This window comes from Strongylocentrotus purpuratus, unplaced genomic scaffold (genome assembly GCF_000002235.5).
Source record: "Strongylocentrotus purpuratus isolate Spur 01 unplaced genomic scaffold, Spur_5.0 spur5_scaffold_9, whole genome shotgun sequence".
Classification (NCBI taxonomy): Eukaryota; Metazoa; Echinodermata; class Echinoidea; order Camarodonta; family Strongylocentrotidae; genus Strongylocentrotus; species Strongylocentrotus purpuratus.
Window position 1 is genome coordinate 23,370,188 of NW_022145615.1, and position 18,604 is coordinate 23,388,791.

At 36.9% G+C, this 18,604-nt stretch overlaps 1 protein-coding gene across 1 annotated transcript; it reads left to right on the forward strand.

Moving 5' to 3' along the window:
- Positions 1-10,145: 10,145 nt before the first annotated feature.
- LOC585753 (5-hydroxytryptamine receptor 1A-alpha-like) lies at positions 10,146-11,961 on the forward strand. Its single transcript, XM_785567.2, has 2 exons — positions 10,146-11,081; positions 11,662-11,961. Exons 1-2 carry the CDS (start codon positions 10,146-10,148, stop codon positions 11,959-11,961), a joined length of 1,236 nt encoding a protein of 411 aa, XP_790660.2.
- The last annotated feature ends 6,643 nt before the right edge of the window (positions 11,962-18,604 follow it).

The window sequence follows — 18,604 nt, forward strand, 5'->3', positions numbered from 1 at the left end:
AGTGTTATTTAGGGTACGCGTATGCACGTTCCCACTTTTTTTTCTCTCACCTATATCAGTCCTTATTTCTTTGTCGACATTTATTTCGACATTATCATAATGTTTGTATCCTGGAATGATTGATTGAAAATAGAATGGAGTTGATTGATTGGAATGATTGATTAAAATGGATACAAAGGGAGAGAGAGAGTGACAAAGAGAGGGGAAATAATAATAATAATAATAATAGTGGAATCATATAAAGGTAAAATAGAGGAGGTGTATGGATAGAAACAGGGATAAGGGATGATCGATAAAGATAAGGTACATCTCAATATTTTTGTCATAATAATAATTGGTTAAGATAATTAAAATGCCAGCAAGCTAGCAAATGAAGGGGCGTTTCCGGGATTCCAATTTTCTTTCTTTTTTCTTCTTCTCTTTTTCTCCTTTGCTGAAAGTGTCAGGAAGTTAATTTCTGCGTCTAAATTTTGGTCTTCAAAATTTGGACGCGGAAATTATGCCCTCTCGTAAAAGTGCGAAAACGACGGAAAGTGTTTCAGAATCATAAAGATAGTGATCGGAATATGCAGTTCGGTTGTAAAACGGTGTAGAGGACAAAAATAGCCACCAATTACCGACAAAATTAAATGTCCTAATATCTACAAATTTAACCATATAAACCCGGGGCCGAAGGCTAAATTGTTTTTCCTATGGACTATCTTTTGTACTTGCGTATGCGCAAATGGTCATTTTCCTCGACGACATAAATATACGAATTATTTCGTCAATTTAGTCAGCATCGTAGCTATATATTTTAATGCAGGCGCGGAGCTAGGATCTTATTTTAGGGAGGGGCGGTAGTGAGCAAGCGAATCCCTTAAACAGCGCGCAAAGCGCGCTCATAAGGGGGATGTTGGGGAATAAGCCTCCCGAGCGAAGCGCGGAAGCTTAGACGTTCCTTAAATAATTAGGAAAAGAAGACGATTTAATGTACCATTTTCGACTGTTAATCCTTGTCTGAGAGAAGTTCCCCCCACCCTCCCGCGCGAAGCGCGAAAGCTTTGACGTTTCTTTAAATTATTAGGAAAGCAGACGATTTGTTGTACCGTTTTCGACTCTTAATCCTTGTCTGAATTTAGTTTCCCCCTTCCTGCGCGAAGCGCGAAAAGCTTAGACGTTTGATTTAATAATTTTAGAAGAAAGACGATTCGTTGCATCGTTTTCGACTTTTAGTAAGCCCTATTTATCTGAATTCAGTTTCCCCCTCTCGCGCGAAGCGTGGAAGCTTTCACGTTTCCTTAAATAATTATAGAAAGAAGACGATTCGTTGCATCGTTTCCCACTCTTAATAAGCCCTATTTGTCTGAATTCATGTCCCCCATCTCGCCCGAAGCGCGGAAGCATGGACGTTTGACTTAATTATTATAGAAAGAAGACGATTCGTTGCATCGTTTTCGACCCTTAATAAGACCCATTTGTCTGAATTCAGTTTCCCCCTCCTTGTTTGAATTTAGTTTCCCCAAAAATGTTAAACCTCTGATTTCTTTAGCTGATATTATAGGAAAGTGAAAGTTCGGGAAATTACAAGTATTCTAGTTGTAGTCACTCTCGAAGTCGTCACAGCGGATAAAAAGTCACAGTTCGTAGGGAAAAAAACTTGTCGGCCGACCGACAATATACATCTCACCGACTTCACACTTCTGCATTGATATAGTACACGATCGAGGATCGAGCAAGAAAACCGACACAGCTGACCCAACACAGCAATATATGTTACCCGTGTCTTTCTTGCTCCCTGGACGAGACGACTCCACCCAACAACCCCCTCTCTCTTTTACTCCCACTCCTCCTCTCTCAGACCCTAACCTCCCCTCTCTCTCCTCTCTTTCCTCCCCCGTTTCTTTTGTTTCCCTTTTCTCTTTTTTCTTCTTTTTTCTTTCTTTTTCTTTTTTTCTCTTTCTTTCTTCTCTTTCCTTTCTTTTCCTTTTTTTCTTTTCTTTTTATTTTTTCTTTTCTTTCCCTTTCCCTCTCCTTTTTTCCCTCCCCCTTTTCTCTTTTTTTCCCGACGGCAGCCAATTTACCGACAATATCCTGACAGGTGGGGGGGGGGGGTGTCGCACCCCCATCCCCCCTCCCTTTGGAGACGCCCCTGAGTGGACACCAAGTTTAAATGGTGTAAGATAGTGGATATAAAGACATAAAATGACATGAAATATTTGAAATTATACACTTAAATTGTAAATAATAATTATGATAATACGTCGCTGTTTTCACGAAGTGACGGTAGTTCTTATATTATTATAATAGCGCTTTTCAGGACCGAAGGCCTTCTCGAAGCGCCTCACAATTATATATATTATTACCCCGATCATCGGATTCAGGCTTTGCCGCACACATACTCCCTGGGGGAGCATTCTAGCCAAGCGCCATTTTTACAAGCGCACACTTGCTAATCCAAGCAATTTTAAAAACAGGTGCGTTTCGCTGTGAACAGGCGCGATAACAGTCGCCCTCAAAGCTACGTCTAAACTATGTTCCCGGCATCACGGCAGCCACGTTTGCCTGAAACATTCTGTATTCAAGATTTGTTGGGTGTTGCTAAGTGTTTGTCAAGGTCTATCACGGTATCCTTCCCCTCGTTGCTTCACGTCCATCCCTTTTTGTACGCAAACAGTCAGACCGCAGCCGGTGCGAAAACCCTCTATTTTATTCAGCACGTATGCAAGAATTTACGTGTCTTGCATACGTAATGAGTAGTGCAGACGGTCTTCCCGATCGGCAGTTTTTGCCTTTATAATTGTTCATTTCTCATGAAATGGGTCTTATTTCAAAGATAAGAAGTTGCACTCTCTATATACTTATATGACAATCATGTTTAATATATTTTGGAAACAGATATTTCGCCTTGAAAATGGGGTTTTTCGACGATAAATCTATCTAAAGAGTAGGGCTGATTTTCACATAGAAATCATTCTTGCGTCAAGAAGATGTTATAATCAGCATAAAGCATAAATATTTTTCTTTACAATGATATCAAAATTATTATATTTTACGCTGTACCAAAGTCAGGAACCAAGAAAAATCACGCGAATGTTCATGAATAATTAAAAAAAGTAGTCAACTTTGCCGATGTGAAAATAGAGCGTTCTGATTGGCCAAATACGTCAACTACGTCACATATGTTCCGCTTTGGTTTATTAACATTCTGAATACCAAATTTGAGTAAGCATTCCTTGTGGCGTGCGCCTGTAATGCACGTGCGCGCAAGCAGTCATGACAACAACCTTAGGACCCTGGATCAATTACGTCACCTGCCTTTTAAATAATATTTTTCTACATTATTTCTTTTTTAATCATTTTTCTTAATTTTTTCGGCCAGTCGGTGGCGCGGCGGAGCTCCCTGGAGTTTACTAATCAGTTATGCATTGCCATTGCTCAAACGGCGAGCGTGCACGAGTATGAAATCACACAATTTCGTGCCATCATATAGAAAGAACAAATTGGTAATTTCCGGGGTTTTAGGGTCTTAATTACTATGATTATAAAGAGAACAAGATTTTGCGTCAATTAGGTTTTGACATTATTTTGATCCGTGACTTTTCATCTTTCCAACGAATCTCAAAGTAAACAAATTAATTATGTACCAAAGTCAGGAACCAAAAGCGAAATTTCGGGTACAAAATAGCTGTTGAAATGTTACAAAAATAACGACAATAAAAGTGGTGAAAAAGGATCGTTTCAAAATTGTGAAATATGGCAAGTTTCATATCAAACTGAAGCTGAGAATCTCGAGAGTAATTACCGTTGCGTGCTGCCATGTTGACAGAAGTTATCGACCACAAAAGCAGCTGCATGTACACCCTTACAAATCTCACAGAAAATCTCGTGAATTTCAGCACACGTGAATGTACGAGATAACCAAAGAGACGCTGAATAAAAATCAGCGTATAGCCTCATTATCGCGCACGCTGCGGTCTGACTGCAAAGGCCGGCGTGAATAGAAATGTAAACATAGCTTGAAATGACGTCACAATCGGAAAATGAGCGCCATTTTTTAGGGAAAGCTCAGTTACACGTTTCAACAAGTTGCAACTTCAAGCATCTTAGTCCAGAATCTGGCCTATTTAATTTTGATCTCCACCGCACCAACGCTACCTCTCCCTACTTACTTGCTACCAGCCGATGATGGCGTGATCATTAAATAAAGACGCCCGGCGAAACTCAGGCTAGGCTGGTGAGCATAATAGACCAGTTCACGGTAAGCACATTACTGCAATGACCCCGAATATCCACAGATGTTCAAAAACATGAAAAGGTCCCACTTTGTATATTTTGAAATAATCACTCATACAGCGATGGAGGTGTTATATAAATAGCCTTTGTTACCCCTTTTCAAAGAATACTTCCACCTGTGTATCATGGAGTGCACTGCTTGTGCATTAATGAATAATGATTACATAACTTTCATGAGCACGTATCCAGTATTTCGTCTCCGTGTATATCAAAATTTGTTCTGCAATGACCTTTATCTGCTCATGCTGAGACTGCAACCGTGAACTGGCTTCTGTTGATAACGCCATCTTCGACGGCTTGGATCAAGTGTGGGGAAATTATAAAGGACCGTGCAGATTCTGGATTACAAGCATCTCCGCCTGGCTGCCGCCACTAAAACTTTAAGCATCTCCGTACGGCGGCCGCCAACTGGAAACTTTAAAGTTGCAACTTTAACAACCTATTTTTGGCGGGGGCCGGCTGGGCCAATTATAGACGTGCCGCCAGGCGGGGGTGGATGGGCCGATTAAAGATTCCGTGGTAAAACTCAGATCCCAGCCTGGCGCAAGCCGGCTGGGCTAATCAGTGAAAACTAATTGCCCCAGCCAGGCTTCGGGCGGAATTGCAGCCTCGATCCGCCAATGCGTGAGGCGGTAGCCAGCTGGTATCGATATTTTTGACGCCTCGCCTTAGTCAGACCGCATAAATTATCGTGATAACCATTATTTCGATACTGTGAATTTTCAGGCTTCGAACATAAGTTTGAGAAAATGCAACAGCGACGCTGTTATCAATAACCACGGCAAAGGATTTTTTGAACTGTGTAGACATTTTTAAATGATTATTGCAGCTGATGGTCGAGTAGGCGTGGATAATAAAAAAAGTGATTTTACAAGTGCTAAAATAAGTACCTTTGATTATTGTGCCGCATCGTTTTCCGTAATTTTGCGGTTGATGTATTTTGATCCATTTACGTCTGATAAACACAATCTCCCATTCTATTATGATTGAATGTCGGAAGCAGATATGAAAAACGTAAAAAGATTCGAGATCAACAACGAAAATTAAATGGATTATAAATTCTGCTAAAGGTTTAATTGATAATATCGTATCGAGCCGAAAATATACATTATGTTGTTGATCGTATGAAGGGTCACGACATTCAGGTTAATCAGGAATCAATAGATAATGTAGCTTGTTTATTAAAAAATGTTTTACTTTACAGCGACCAAAACAAGCGGAATGGTAGTTTTTTAAGCAGGAACCTTGTCAATCTGGACGAAATGGGAAACCATGGTTTGATACAATTGTGGACAGTTCAGGGCTCAGTATTTCCATCTAAAACAAAAATCTAATAGGAAGATTTACAAATCTGAAAGTATTGAAAAGGAATATACTTAAGTTTCAAAAAATGTATAAAAAAAAGTTATTCGTTCAAAACAACTTTGATATGAAAATCCACAGTGATTTAAGAAATCTTAAAAGCAACCAGCGACGAGCATAATGGTTAATTATTAATTCAGCTAACGGTATTTAATTAAAGAAAAATTGAAATTCATTCTCTTGAAGAACACTTTCGTCGTCTGAGCCAAACTCATAGAGATAATGGAGACATATTTGAACCTGACTAATTTATTCGAACACTCCATGTATCAATCGTTCTATAAGCAGGGAAGAAAAAAATATATCAAATAAATAGGCTAAAAAAGGTAAGGCACATGGCGATGATTTAGTTCTAAACGAAATTTTGAATTGTAGCACAAATTCTGTTTTATCAGTAATCGTTAGGTTATTTAACATTGTATTTGAAAGTGGAATTGTACCATCGGAATGGACAATAGAGTTAATTCACCTTCTTTATCAGAAGAAAGGAAATCCTAGTGATCACAACATTATATAGGAATAACGTTGCTGAGTTGACTTCATAGCAAGCTGTTTACAACAATTTCCATTGAGTGACTTTCGTCTTAACTCGAAGAAAACGAATAGCTGGTTTTTGAAATGGTCATTCAACGCTTGATCATATTTTTTTTCTTCCATTCAGTGATCGATTTTTATCTGTCTTCAACAGAGAGGGTTTATTGTGCATTTATTGACTCCAATAATGCATTTTATTTGGTTGACATGAGTTCTCTTTGGAATAAATTACTGGAGGAGTAAATGTTCTACCTGACAAAATTGATGTACCTGCGTATCAAAACGGTATAGATGTACATCTCGGGCTTTATACATTAGTGTATGCAGACGAAACAACAGTTCATGCACAAACTGAAAGCGATCTTCAACTTGCTTTTGATGCGGTATCTGATTATTGTTATAATAAAATGGTTTCTTCAAGTCAACACAGCTGAAATCAAAGTTGTTGTATTTTCTTGTGGTAAAGTTCGAAAGATCCCTACATTTAAATTTGATGACGATATCGTAGAAGTTGTTGATGAGTACGTCTATCGTGGAACTACTTTTAACTACAACGACAAATTTCGTAAAGCACAAATTAAGCAACTCAATCAAGCTAGACGAGCAATATAGACATTTTCTAAAACTTACTAATTGCACTTACCTACTGATAACCTCTTGGAATTATTTGATCAACTTGTGTTGCCTATACTGCTCTATGTAAGTGAGATATGGGGATTTGAAGTGCTACATGATCTTGCATTTTCCACATTAAACTTTGTAAGCAAGTCCTTTCTATGAGCAAAACAACTGCAAATTGTATGGTACTTGGTGAATTGGGGAGGCTGAAACTTGAGAAATATATCGAAAGCAGAATGAAAAACATAGTGTACATTATGGACAAGATAAACTTTCTTGTGAGGTGTACATTATCTTAAAATTACTCTTTGAGCAGAATATCTATCAGGCACCTTGGTTGAAAAAAATTCACGCTGACTCTGGAAAATATAGGGATGTCTAATTTATGGATGAAAATAGTTAGAGGACGTTCTTGTTTCGTGTACGCGCGCTTTTTCGGAACCCGGCGAGCAGTTAGTTATTTTTGTTGACGTTTTCTTGATATATGTGCATGCACATGTGCGTGAACATGCTGCTAAAATAGATGGGGCGCTGGCGTAAATTGATTCGTTTGATTTTACATTAATAATAAGTTTAAAAAAAAAAAATCCAAATTAATATATATCTCTATGATAATATCACTAACTGCACTGACACTGTCTGCCAAATTCAAATACAAAGCGCGCGCCAGCAGCTAAAAAGCAGTTACGCAATAAGTCTTCACTTCCGGCCGGGGCTTGCCACAGCGGCACATGCGAGAAGCGGCGGTTTCACATTTGTTTACATATTAAAGGGCAAATTCTTCGGTATTTTCATCAGTGTGACGCCAATAGAAGGGCTATGAAAGGGGTATAGGGGTAGAGAACGATTTAGATGCCGATGAAATGAAAAAATAGAATAAGAGAAAAAATTACCTTCTGTGGAGTGTATACATCATTTGTACTTGTACCTTATGTATAAATACAAATTCGCACAAGCCGTCCACCGTCGGCAGCAGAACCATTGTCTAGATGCTGAACAGGCTTTGACAAGTAGCAGAAAAGAAGTAGAAGAAGAAGTATAGATGCAGGCAAGATATCAAATTAGAAAAAAGAATAAGGAGAAAGACAGTTTTCCGTCGAATGTATGCCTCACAGCACTGCGGGAGTTCCAAAGAATTTAAAATATAAGTCTCTCAAAAAACCTCAAAGAAAGACTTCTTACTTAAAAGTCAATCAGTGAAAAAAAATCTTTACCTCCAAAGGTCTCTGTTGAAATTGAGCTTCGATTTTCTTCTTTTCAATGCAGGTCTCACCATATCCCTCCCCCTCTTTCTGTATCTCTCTACCCCTCTTTTTTATCTATTCTATATTTTCATTTTTTCTAGTAAATACGAGATTGGTTTCTGATTAAATAGTTCTATTGATCAAATGACATTTGGGTAAAAAGTAGGGATGACATACTCAAGGAAACATCTTTCTCATCAGTAATTGAAACTTTAGAAATTCGCAGAGGTTGTATTTCAATAGAGAAAAAATAATCAATAAAGGTTCATCATTTTTTTAATCAGCTTTAGCATATCCTCTCATCATCTAGATGTTCAATTCTTCTATCATGTCTAACAGGGGCGGATCCAGGATTTTGCAAAGGGTGGGGGGGGGGGGGTGAAATATGCAGAATTGCGAGAGCAAAGCCATTACGGCGTGGGGTCCGGAGCCGCCTTAAGGGTTTCGGAAAATTTTTGAACCTTAAAATGCTTTATGGAAAATTCTGAATGCGTAAACTGTACATTTATGTGAAAATTTCTTCGTCTTTTCTTGCATTTCTTCCAAAAGTCAATGGCAAAGTTTTAAGCAATTCTATTTTCCAAAAAAAAAAAAGGGGGGGGGGGCTCGAAATGTACCAAGCAGGAAAATGGTGAAGGCAAGTTGTGGCGCCTACGCTGTAAACGTGCCCGATCGCCCTGCTAGAGGGGTCTGGGAGCAGTTTCTGTAATCTACAGCATATTAAGTTACCCCAAATGTGGTCACACAAATAATCATTTTGCAGAATGTTCTTGCTAGTCTTTTCAGCAATATAAATGTAATGCATCTCTTTTTTTTTTTAGATGACATGAATTATTTCATAGATATATTGACTGCTATGAGAGGCATCGCCGTTTCTATAGGCTCAAGGGGACGTTACATCCTGATATGACCCCTCGGCGTGCTATGAGAGGCATCGCTGTTTCTATAAGCTCAAGGGTACGTGACATCCTGATATGACCCCTCGGCGCGCCGGGTCATATCAGGATGTAACGTCCGAGAGAGCCAGTATAGAAACAGAAATGTTTCGAATATTAAAGCTGTCGATATATCTTTTATATACCGAATTCACAAAAAAAATCTAAAAACAATTCTTACCTTATCCATTTCTCCAGTAAAGACTGGTTAAACATCAGAGAAAAGATTTTCGCTGGAAAGTTGCTTGAATGTTACGATCATTCGGGAATCTCACACAAAAAAGTTCTATATGGTATCCGCGCTCGCACAATGAAACTTTTTACATGTAAACCAATGGTGATCTCAGCAAAAATGTATTTATGCGGCCCGTTACCTGGGGAAACGGGCATCTTTGAAAAAAAAACTATTGCCCTGTAGGCGGGCATACGGGAATCTTTAAAAAAAACTATGGACCGGTAGGCGAGCATGGCTAAAACCACGACTCCGATTTTGACCAATCAGATGACTAGATTTATTCAACATACTAAAGAGAGGTATATAACATATTGTATTTTGTGAAAAGATGTCGCTTAGGACAATAATTTAGTGTTTTCCCCTTGACCACAACACTCTTTCCTCCCCTTGGAGTCCAGAGTACGCTCGTTCTTGCTTGACAAATCCCTGATGTAGCCATTACAAGTGTTTCTCTATTATATGTTTTTTTCAATGGATTTTCTTGCAATATGCGCCACGATGGTTTTGTTGAGCGAACAGAATTTCAATAAGATGAGAAAACGGTATTGTCACCTCTAAAAGAACATTGAATCGGTAATCAAAATAAAACTTCTCCCTGTCAATTTCATATGAACACGCGAATGTGTTTCAAGGACTGAAAGATAATATGTAGGTTGAGTTCGTTCAATATGTCGCTGTCGATAACATCTCTTTTTAGAAACTGCTTTTCGCACTGGATATGCGGGCTTTGAAAAGAGATTGTAAAATTTGAATAAGTAGTGATTGACAATTTCATTTCTGTACCTTGCTGTTACCATTTAACCCTCCGCAGCTTTACTTAATTCTACGTCTCGCTTCCGATTCGTTGAGGAAAATAGCATGTTAATATGACTGTATATAACCTTCTGCTTTTCGTTAAGAGAAATATTCACAGACAAATCTGTTTGAGGTGCAACATTGATCATGGCCGATATTTCTAATAGCACGCAGTCCTACTCAACGGACATGTTTTGGACTGATATCCAAAATGCAAGGACTGATATCCAGAATGCAAGTGAATACATGACTGTAACTACTCATTCTTTGGATCCCTCTGGAACAACTCCACGTAGTCTGAAGAGTCTCATCTTCATCGCTGTCTTTTTCACGCTCATTGTACTTGCCAACATCATCAGTCTTGGCGCATTCTTAGTAGAAAAACGTCTCCGTACCTACAACAATTACCTTATCATAAATCTCACCATATTGGATCTGCTGATTGGCATTGGACTGGGAATTGACATAGAGCACTGGTACATCTACCGATACCCGTTTTCTCAAAATGCCTGTAAGGTCATAACTGGGATCTTCAGCGGACTCGTCAATGCTTCTAACATCAATGTGGTTGTGATATGTGCCGATCGACATCAAGCGGTCTATGATCCCATCAATCATTTTATCTCTCGATCAAAGCGCAAGGCTATCATCATCAATTCTCTGCCATGGGTGATTGGACTCTCGTTCTGGATTGGGTACGTTACAGTGTGGGAGTTCGTCGTCGATCACGACAACGGATCCCAATGTACTCAGCGGTTCCTCCTCAGTCCGTTGACGAATATGATCCAAAATAGTGTCTTGTTCTACTTGCCTTTGGCCATCATCGCCGTTCTCTATGTCAGAATCTTTATCAAGATTCGGAAGACGGTTGGAAGACGGAACAACAATAAGTCAACTGGTTTAACGGACCTCAACCTTTCCACCGCCAAGGATAATGAGATGACGAGCGTAAGCGTTTCATCGACATCGCATACAGGTTCATTTAGTGACATTCCAGAGACAGGGAGCAGAGATGACACCATGATATCATCATCTTCATCACGTAATGAGACCAAGGTCGGAAATATTGGCCAAGAAATATCGGTACGTAATCTACAGAATTTGCCTCTTATAACACGATAGCAAAGACTTTAGTAACTTTGTCCACCACCTATTCTAAAATGAGAATATGACTCAAAATGGTTACATACAAATCTGAGCATAATTTCTGTGTAAAAGAGAATTCAAAGTTATCTCTGTGATCATGTTTTCTTAACTGCATTAACAAGGACATTTTTTGCGACAAATATTTGATAAGATAAGCAGGCCTAAAGATTACAACAAACGATAGGCTGTTTGCTGATAGAATTTTCTCACAAGATATCTTAATATGAATCATTGAGGGATAATTTCCCCGCGCTTTCCCATGTGAGTACGAAAGTAATATGCAAAGGAAAGTTAAAGGTTACGGAACTGTTTGTGTTTGGTGTCTTGTTAAAATTTGAATAGATTCCATTGGAAGATCAAAATCACTCTAAATGCAGGAGTAGGTTTTATAGCATGTATATTTTTCGCAGTATAATTATGTTCCTATCAAAATCTACGGCGTTCATGATTTCCTTTCTTTCTATTTCTTTCTTTTTCTCTCTTACTTGGTCCCTGTCTGTCTCTCCTAACAACTCAGACAGCAACGTCACATCGCGTGGAATCGATGGCTGAAATGACGAAGGCGACTCGTACTCTCCTTCTCATCGTCATCGCTTTCGTACTGACATGGATTCCGATTAGCGTAATTGCTTTAATCTACAGTATCGAACCTCGACTCATCATACCTGGTCTGCCGATTGATGCTCTCATATTCTTCAGCTATCTGCAGTTCGGGAATAGCCTTCTGAACCCTATATCCTACGCCATGTCCCAGCCTCTGTTCCGTGCCACCATCATCAAAATGTTTTCCTGTAAACGACCGTCGCGGGCCAACTAGCCTTGACAATTCACCTATTTTGTAATACATTTTGTACATTACAACGTACTCATAAATATGTAGTGCAATATTTAGCGTATCCGGCATAGAGTGATCCCTCCATATTTATGTTACCGCTACTCTGAGTCTTCAATGTTCGTCTGTGATTATAGGCATCCTTTAGTTCTCACACCCGCTTCCTGCATGTGGGTAGTACTTTACGTTGTGTATATAAATATATAAATCTCACTCTCGTGCCATTGTCGCAATGTACTCATTGGTAAAGCCACCATCACACTAAACTAGTTCTCACTACGTTCTCGAAAATGTTGCCAAACGGGCTCAAACTGTGTGCGAACGGAGTTGAACGTAATATCAACTGTTTGCGACCTGTTGAAGGACTTTATGGACGGGCTCGGACTGGACTAATGTCTCTAATACGATCCTAGTTCGTTCATTAACAGTCCGCAATACGTCCAACTCGTCTGTACCCGTCAACAGTCAGTTCATATCAAGTTCAGATCGGATACATTTGATATTTCCAAGCAGTCCAAACCATTTTTACTAGTTCGGAACTTGTTCTAACTAGTTTATAACCCAACCACCCCGTTCAAAGACAGTTCAACTCGTCCTCATCTTGGTCTTAGTGCGTTCGAACGCGCTTCTATCGTGCTTTGCAATCCCGTCCTGGTTCGAGGGCTATACAAACCCAGCGCGTTCTTCCTCGTTGATGCTCGACCACATCACGTGGTAACACGTTCCTAGTAGGATCGAAGTACGGCAATTCCGTTCGTAGTACGTCCATCTCGTTTTAAGTACGTTGTCACTCCGTCCAATTGCAGGACGGGGAGAATTTTGAACAGGCTCAAAGTTCTAGACCACCCTTCCCGTCCAAGCCAGTCCGAGCCCGTCCACGAAGTCCTTAAAAAAAAAATCGTAAATAGTTGCTAATAGGTTCACTCCGTTCACACACAGTTTGAGCCCGTTTGGCAACATTTTCCAGAACGTAGTGAGAACTAGTTTGGCGTGATAGGTGCTTGACTTGAACGTCTTGATCTGCAAAGCATAAAGCGTTGAAGTTGAACAGGAATGAGCAATGGCGAGAACGCTCTGGATTTTTATAACTCCCGAGTCAGGGCGGGATTGCACAAGCTTCAGGAGCGCATTCGAAACGAGATGAGGAAGAGTTGAACTGCCTCTGAACGGGGTGGTCGGGTTAAAAACTAGTTAGAACAAGTGGCGAACTAGTTAGAGTGGGTTTGGACGTATTGGGAACGAGGTAGAACTAGTTAATAATGGGTTTAAACTGACTATGGACTGGCTTGGACTGCCTAATCTACCCGATCTGAACTTAATATGAACTGGCTGTGGACGGGGAACAAACGAGATGGACGGATTGGGGACTGTTTACGAACGAACTGGGATCGTATTATAGACATTTTTTTTACACATTCTGCCCCGACCACAACCCGTTTTACGATTTTCTAGGACGGTTCCAGACCGTAGTGAGAACTAGTTTGGTGTGATGGGGGCTTAAGGACGAGTTTTTTTTTGGTATAGATTGTACATTTGTGAAACGTATCTTTTAAACATAAGACATTTAAAATGTTCATGTTCAGATTTATCTTAATGGTGTCAAAATGTATAGAATTTTATCCGCGATTAAGATTAGATGTTTGAGTTAAGTCGCGTTATGATGATATATTAATGCGTTCAAAACTAAAAGCACCCTCTTATACCTTCAGTTAGGCTTAATCTATCCTAATTCAATTTAATTTTGTCAATTCAATTCAATTTATTTTGCCAAGCAATAACAAAAACATACAGGGTAAAACAAAAGCAGTATACAAAGTTTCACACAATTACAATTTTTAACATAGATAAACACAGAAATACACAAAATCAATTTACAAACTTGAATAATACAAAGGAAATTGCTAATGCTGGTAGCAGCCAGAAAGGAGGTTGTCCTTTTACGCGGCTGACCAATTAATCAAATATAAACAGTTAAGTTTTAATAAAAAGTAAAACAAATAACAATTACATGTAAAATATAATGAATTGAAAAACCGTTAAAATCTGCAGCTAAAATCAATATCAAGTAATTTTTATATTTACGTTTAAAAGTGTTAACAAATTTCAATTCACGTATTTTACGAGGTATAGTACTCCATAAGCAAGGTCCATTGAATATTACTGTACGTTTATATGTAGTTGTATGTACAAGTGGCAAGTGAAAATTCTCAGCATTTCTAGTACTATAGTGGTGTATATTGCAATTTAGTATAAAAAGTTTTAAAAGTGATTTGGAAAGGATTTGTAAATAGCACTGGAACATAAATATTGCACATTGATAATTATAGATATCAGTAAAATTCAATATTTGCATTTCTTTTAAAAGTGGATGTGAATGGGCAAGATAAGAAGTATGACAAATAGTACGAATTGCACGTTTTTGCAATAAAATTACTTTCCTATTAGGGGTTTCATTTGCTTTCCCCCATGCAAGAATTCCATAATACAACAATGGTAATATCAAACTGTTATATATCATCTTCAATATACATTTAGGAAATGATTTTAATCTATACAGAACACCAATATTTTTCGATAATACATTACAAACAGCATTTACATGATCAGTCCATTTCAACTTATTATCAATGGTTATGCCAAGAAATTTAAGTGAAGAGACCTGTTTAATTTCTGTATTACACAATCGAATAATAATAGAATCATTGTCACATTTTTTATTCGTAAAAATCATATAATGTGCCTTACTTATATTGATTGACAATTTATTTACAGAAAACCATGTGTTTATTAACTTAATTTCTCGATTAAATATATCTTGAAGTGATTTTATATTTTGATGAGATAAAAGAATGCTCGTATCGTCGGCAAATAAAATTGGTTTTAAAATTCTCGACACACTAGGAAGATCATTGATATATTAAATAAACAGTAAGGGGCATAATATGGATCCCGGAGGTACTCCACATTTGATTTCTTGGTAATTTTATTTAACATTAGCAATAGAAACAAATTGATGACGATGTAACAAATAACTTTTAAAAAGATCTAAACCGATTCCCCTTATTCCATATTGATATAATTTCACCAAGAGTATATGATGGTCTAACGTGTCAAAAGCCTTACTTCATTATTATCTTTTGCAGAGGCTACCTTATGAATAAAATCAATTATTGCACATGAAGTAGAATTTCCAGCTCTAAAACCATACTGATTATTATTAATAATATTGCACTTAGTTAAAAAAGCATATAGTCTATTATACATACTTTTTTCTAATTTTTTTGAAAAAACAGTTAAAACGGATATAGGGCGATAATTAGACATTGTTTCAGACACTCCATTTTTTAAAACAGGTATTACTTTTGCTATTTTCATTTTATCTGGAAATACTCCTTGTTCAAGACATTGATTAAATATTGTACATAAATGATTGCTTAAGAAATACATCTTTTCACAATTTTAACATCAACATCATCATATCCAACACCTGTATTATTTGTTAGTTTTTTAACAATATCTTCAATTTCTGAACTTGTTACAAGTTTAAAGAACATAGACTTGTCATTCAAATCAATATACTTGATACACTCTGAATCATCAAAACAATCAAATTTACAATTCAAATTATACCCCACATCTACAAAATATTCATTGAAATTATTAGAAATATCATTCTTATCAGTTATCACTGTATCATTTTTATTAATCTCTTTAATGTTAGTCATCTTACATTTTTTCCCCATTGTTTTATTGATAATATCCCACGTTTTCTTCATATTTCCTTGAGAATCTTTAAGACTTTTCTTAAAATAATTCCTTTTTTTTAAATCTTAATCTTATTATTCAATTTTATACGAATTTTCCTATATACTTCTTTTCTATAAACATTAGGATTTTTGATTAACAACTTATATAGTCTACATTTTATCTTACTCAACTTTATAATTTCATTTGTAATCCAAGGTTTATTTTTACGCTTATATTTTATACGAACTAATTTCACAGGGAAACACAAATTATACAGTTTCGTGAATTTAAAAACGAAGGTATTATAACTACTATTCACATCACTAGATAGATACCATTCAGTTGAATACAGCAATCGCAAAAACATTATAATATTATTTTCATATAAATCACGTTTATAAAAGTCAGTTTCACAGGAACTTTTGGGAATATCAGTATCACAGATACAGTATACGGGAAGTGGTCAGAAATGTCAGTAAATAATATTCCAGAATAAATATAGCAAGAATCATTTGTAAAAATATTATCTAATAACGATGAAGATCTGTCAGTAACACGAGTTGGTTCATTTATTAAAGGAATCATAGAATGTAGCATTAAAATGTTTAAAAAATCATTAACAGATTGAACCTTCCCAACATATAATAAATCAATATTAAAATCACCCATTAAATAAAATAATGTCTTTTCCACATTTACAACATCGAAAACATTAAAGAGAAACATTAACAAATCATCCACTGGTTGACTGGGTGGCCTATACATAACACATATTAAAATACTTGAATTGAAACATTCAATTTCAATCAAAATACTTTCTAAAAATTATTCATTAATTTCCAAGTCAGTGCGGCGTTTAAAATTAACGTCCTTGCAAATAAAAATACCGACACCTCCTCCACGTCCAAGTCTTCTATTATTTCCCACAAATACATAATTATTAAAGTTGCACGGAGAATATTGCGAATTTTCATCCCTTAGCCATGTTTCTGAAACACCAATAATTGAAACTTGCATACGCAATGACATCATAAGTACAGACAATGCATCAAAATTATGTTGGAGACTTCTACAATTAATATTAATAAATGATAATTTGTTGATATCCTTATCAAGTAATTTGTGTGTTACAAACGTATTGAATTCATCTGGAGTATAATGTGACTGAGTGAAGTTATTAGTACTTTGAGGGTCTGATGGTGACAAAAATTCTCTCAAGGTTGATACAGATACATGTTTTTCATTGAGACGTTGAACAAATCGAGCATGACACGACATTTGAAAAACAAAAAAAGCAAAGGAATATGAATTCTACTCTTAAAACAAAGTAGTAAAAAGGCAAACAACAACAACAACTTTGTACAAAATGTAAATAAGAACTTAAATGGATAAAATGTAAAAAAGTTATTGGATGTCTAGGAAATATATTACTGTAGCAAATGAATATAAAATGTAATTACTGTATGCTATTTAAATACGGCATACATATAATTGCATATTGTTTGCATAGAGGACAAGAAGAAGGAAATGATCCCTCAATTTCAATGTTTGTGATTATATGTTGTCTAGCTCGTTCTTGACATGAATCGCTCTTATCGTACATGAGCATCAGTTGCGTACGCAAGGGATGGGTTTTCAAATCGGGCCCAAAATTTCGCAACGACTCAGCCACCCGCTGAATAAGCCGGGGGGGGGGGGGGGGGGGGGGGGTGGGGTAAGAGGACACTTTTTTTGTTGTTGGTTGGTCTCAAAATTTGACAATTTTGACATTTTGTCCAGTTGGGGGGGGGGGGTAAGGTCACCTTTTTAAGGTCAGCCATTGGCAATTTTTTTTTTTTTTTTTTTTTTTTTTTGTTAATTTAAAAAAAAAAAAAAAAAAATCAAAAGGGGAGGGTTTTCCAAAATAACATACATAAAACATACACATAAAAAAACTCGAGGGGGGGGGGGGGGGAGGGTTAACCCCAAACCCACCCCCCTGCGTACGCGCCTGATGAGCATCATACAAGACAAATATACAGTGGATGTTTACGTGTGCCCAGACTTCACACTGATTGTTAAAGTGTAGCCCAATTGTTTCTTCTATATTTGAATGGAATTAGATTAAAAATTAGATGAGAACGGCTTCCTCTGTCAATTCATTTAAGAGATTATTTAAACAAAGTTGTGATTTATGAATAGCTCTGTCAAACATACACTACGTGCATGTTCTGTAATATTAACATGATTTATTCACATAATTGCGACTAATTCAATATTTTCCTATTTGCATTACAGTTGAACTAGGTGAATTATATATGATTATTTTTAAACGAGTATTTGTTTGTGCCACGTCTATTATTGCTGTGCTACAATGTATCTCTTTCTAAATGTACTATGGAATTTTAATTTAACTGTTCTGTACAAACGTAATGCTTTTTTATTTAAATAATTATGTTCCTGTTTATTTAAAATGTATCTCTTTCTAAATGTACTATGGAATTTTATTTTAACTGTTCTGTACAAACGTTATGCTTTTTGATTTAAATATGTTCCTGTTTATTCAGGGCCCCATGGAACTGATGGAAGACCACTACTTATTGGTGAGTCGGCTACCCTGACAAGAGATTCGAAATAAATAAATAAATAAAAGTATTGTTCTTAAATGTATCAATACTTTTTTGGTAGTAGTTATTTTATAACGTATATAAACCTCACTTTCATGGCATTGTCGCGATGTACTCATTAGTAAAATAAAGGACGAGTTTTTTTGTATAGATTTAGTTTTGTGAAACGTATCTTTTAAACTGAAGATATTTAAGATGTTCCTGTTCAGATTTATCTTAATGAGGTCAAAATGTATCGATTTTTATCCGTGATTAAGATTAGATCATCTTGTTAT

Coding starts and splice junctions, on each gene's coding strand:
- LOC585753 (XM_785567.2), top strand. CDS start 10,146: ATGGCCGATATTTCTAATAGCACGCAGTCCTACTCAACGGACATGTTT. Junction 11,082..11,661: donor ATATTGGCCAAGAAATATCG/GTACGTAATCTA, acceptor CTAACAACTCAG/ACAGCAACGTCACATCGCGT.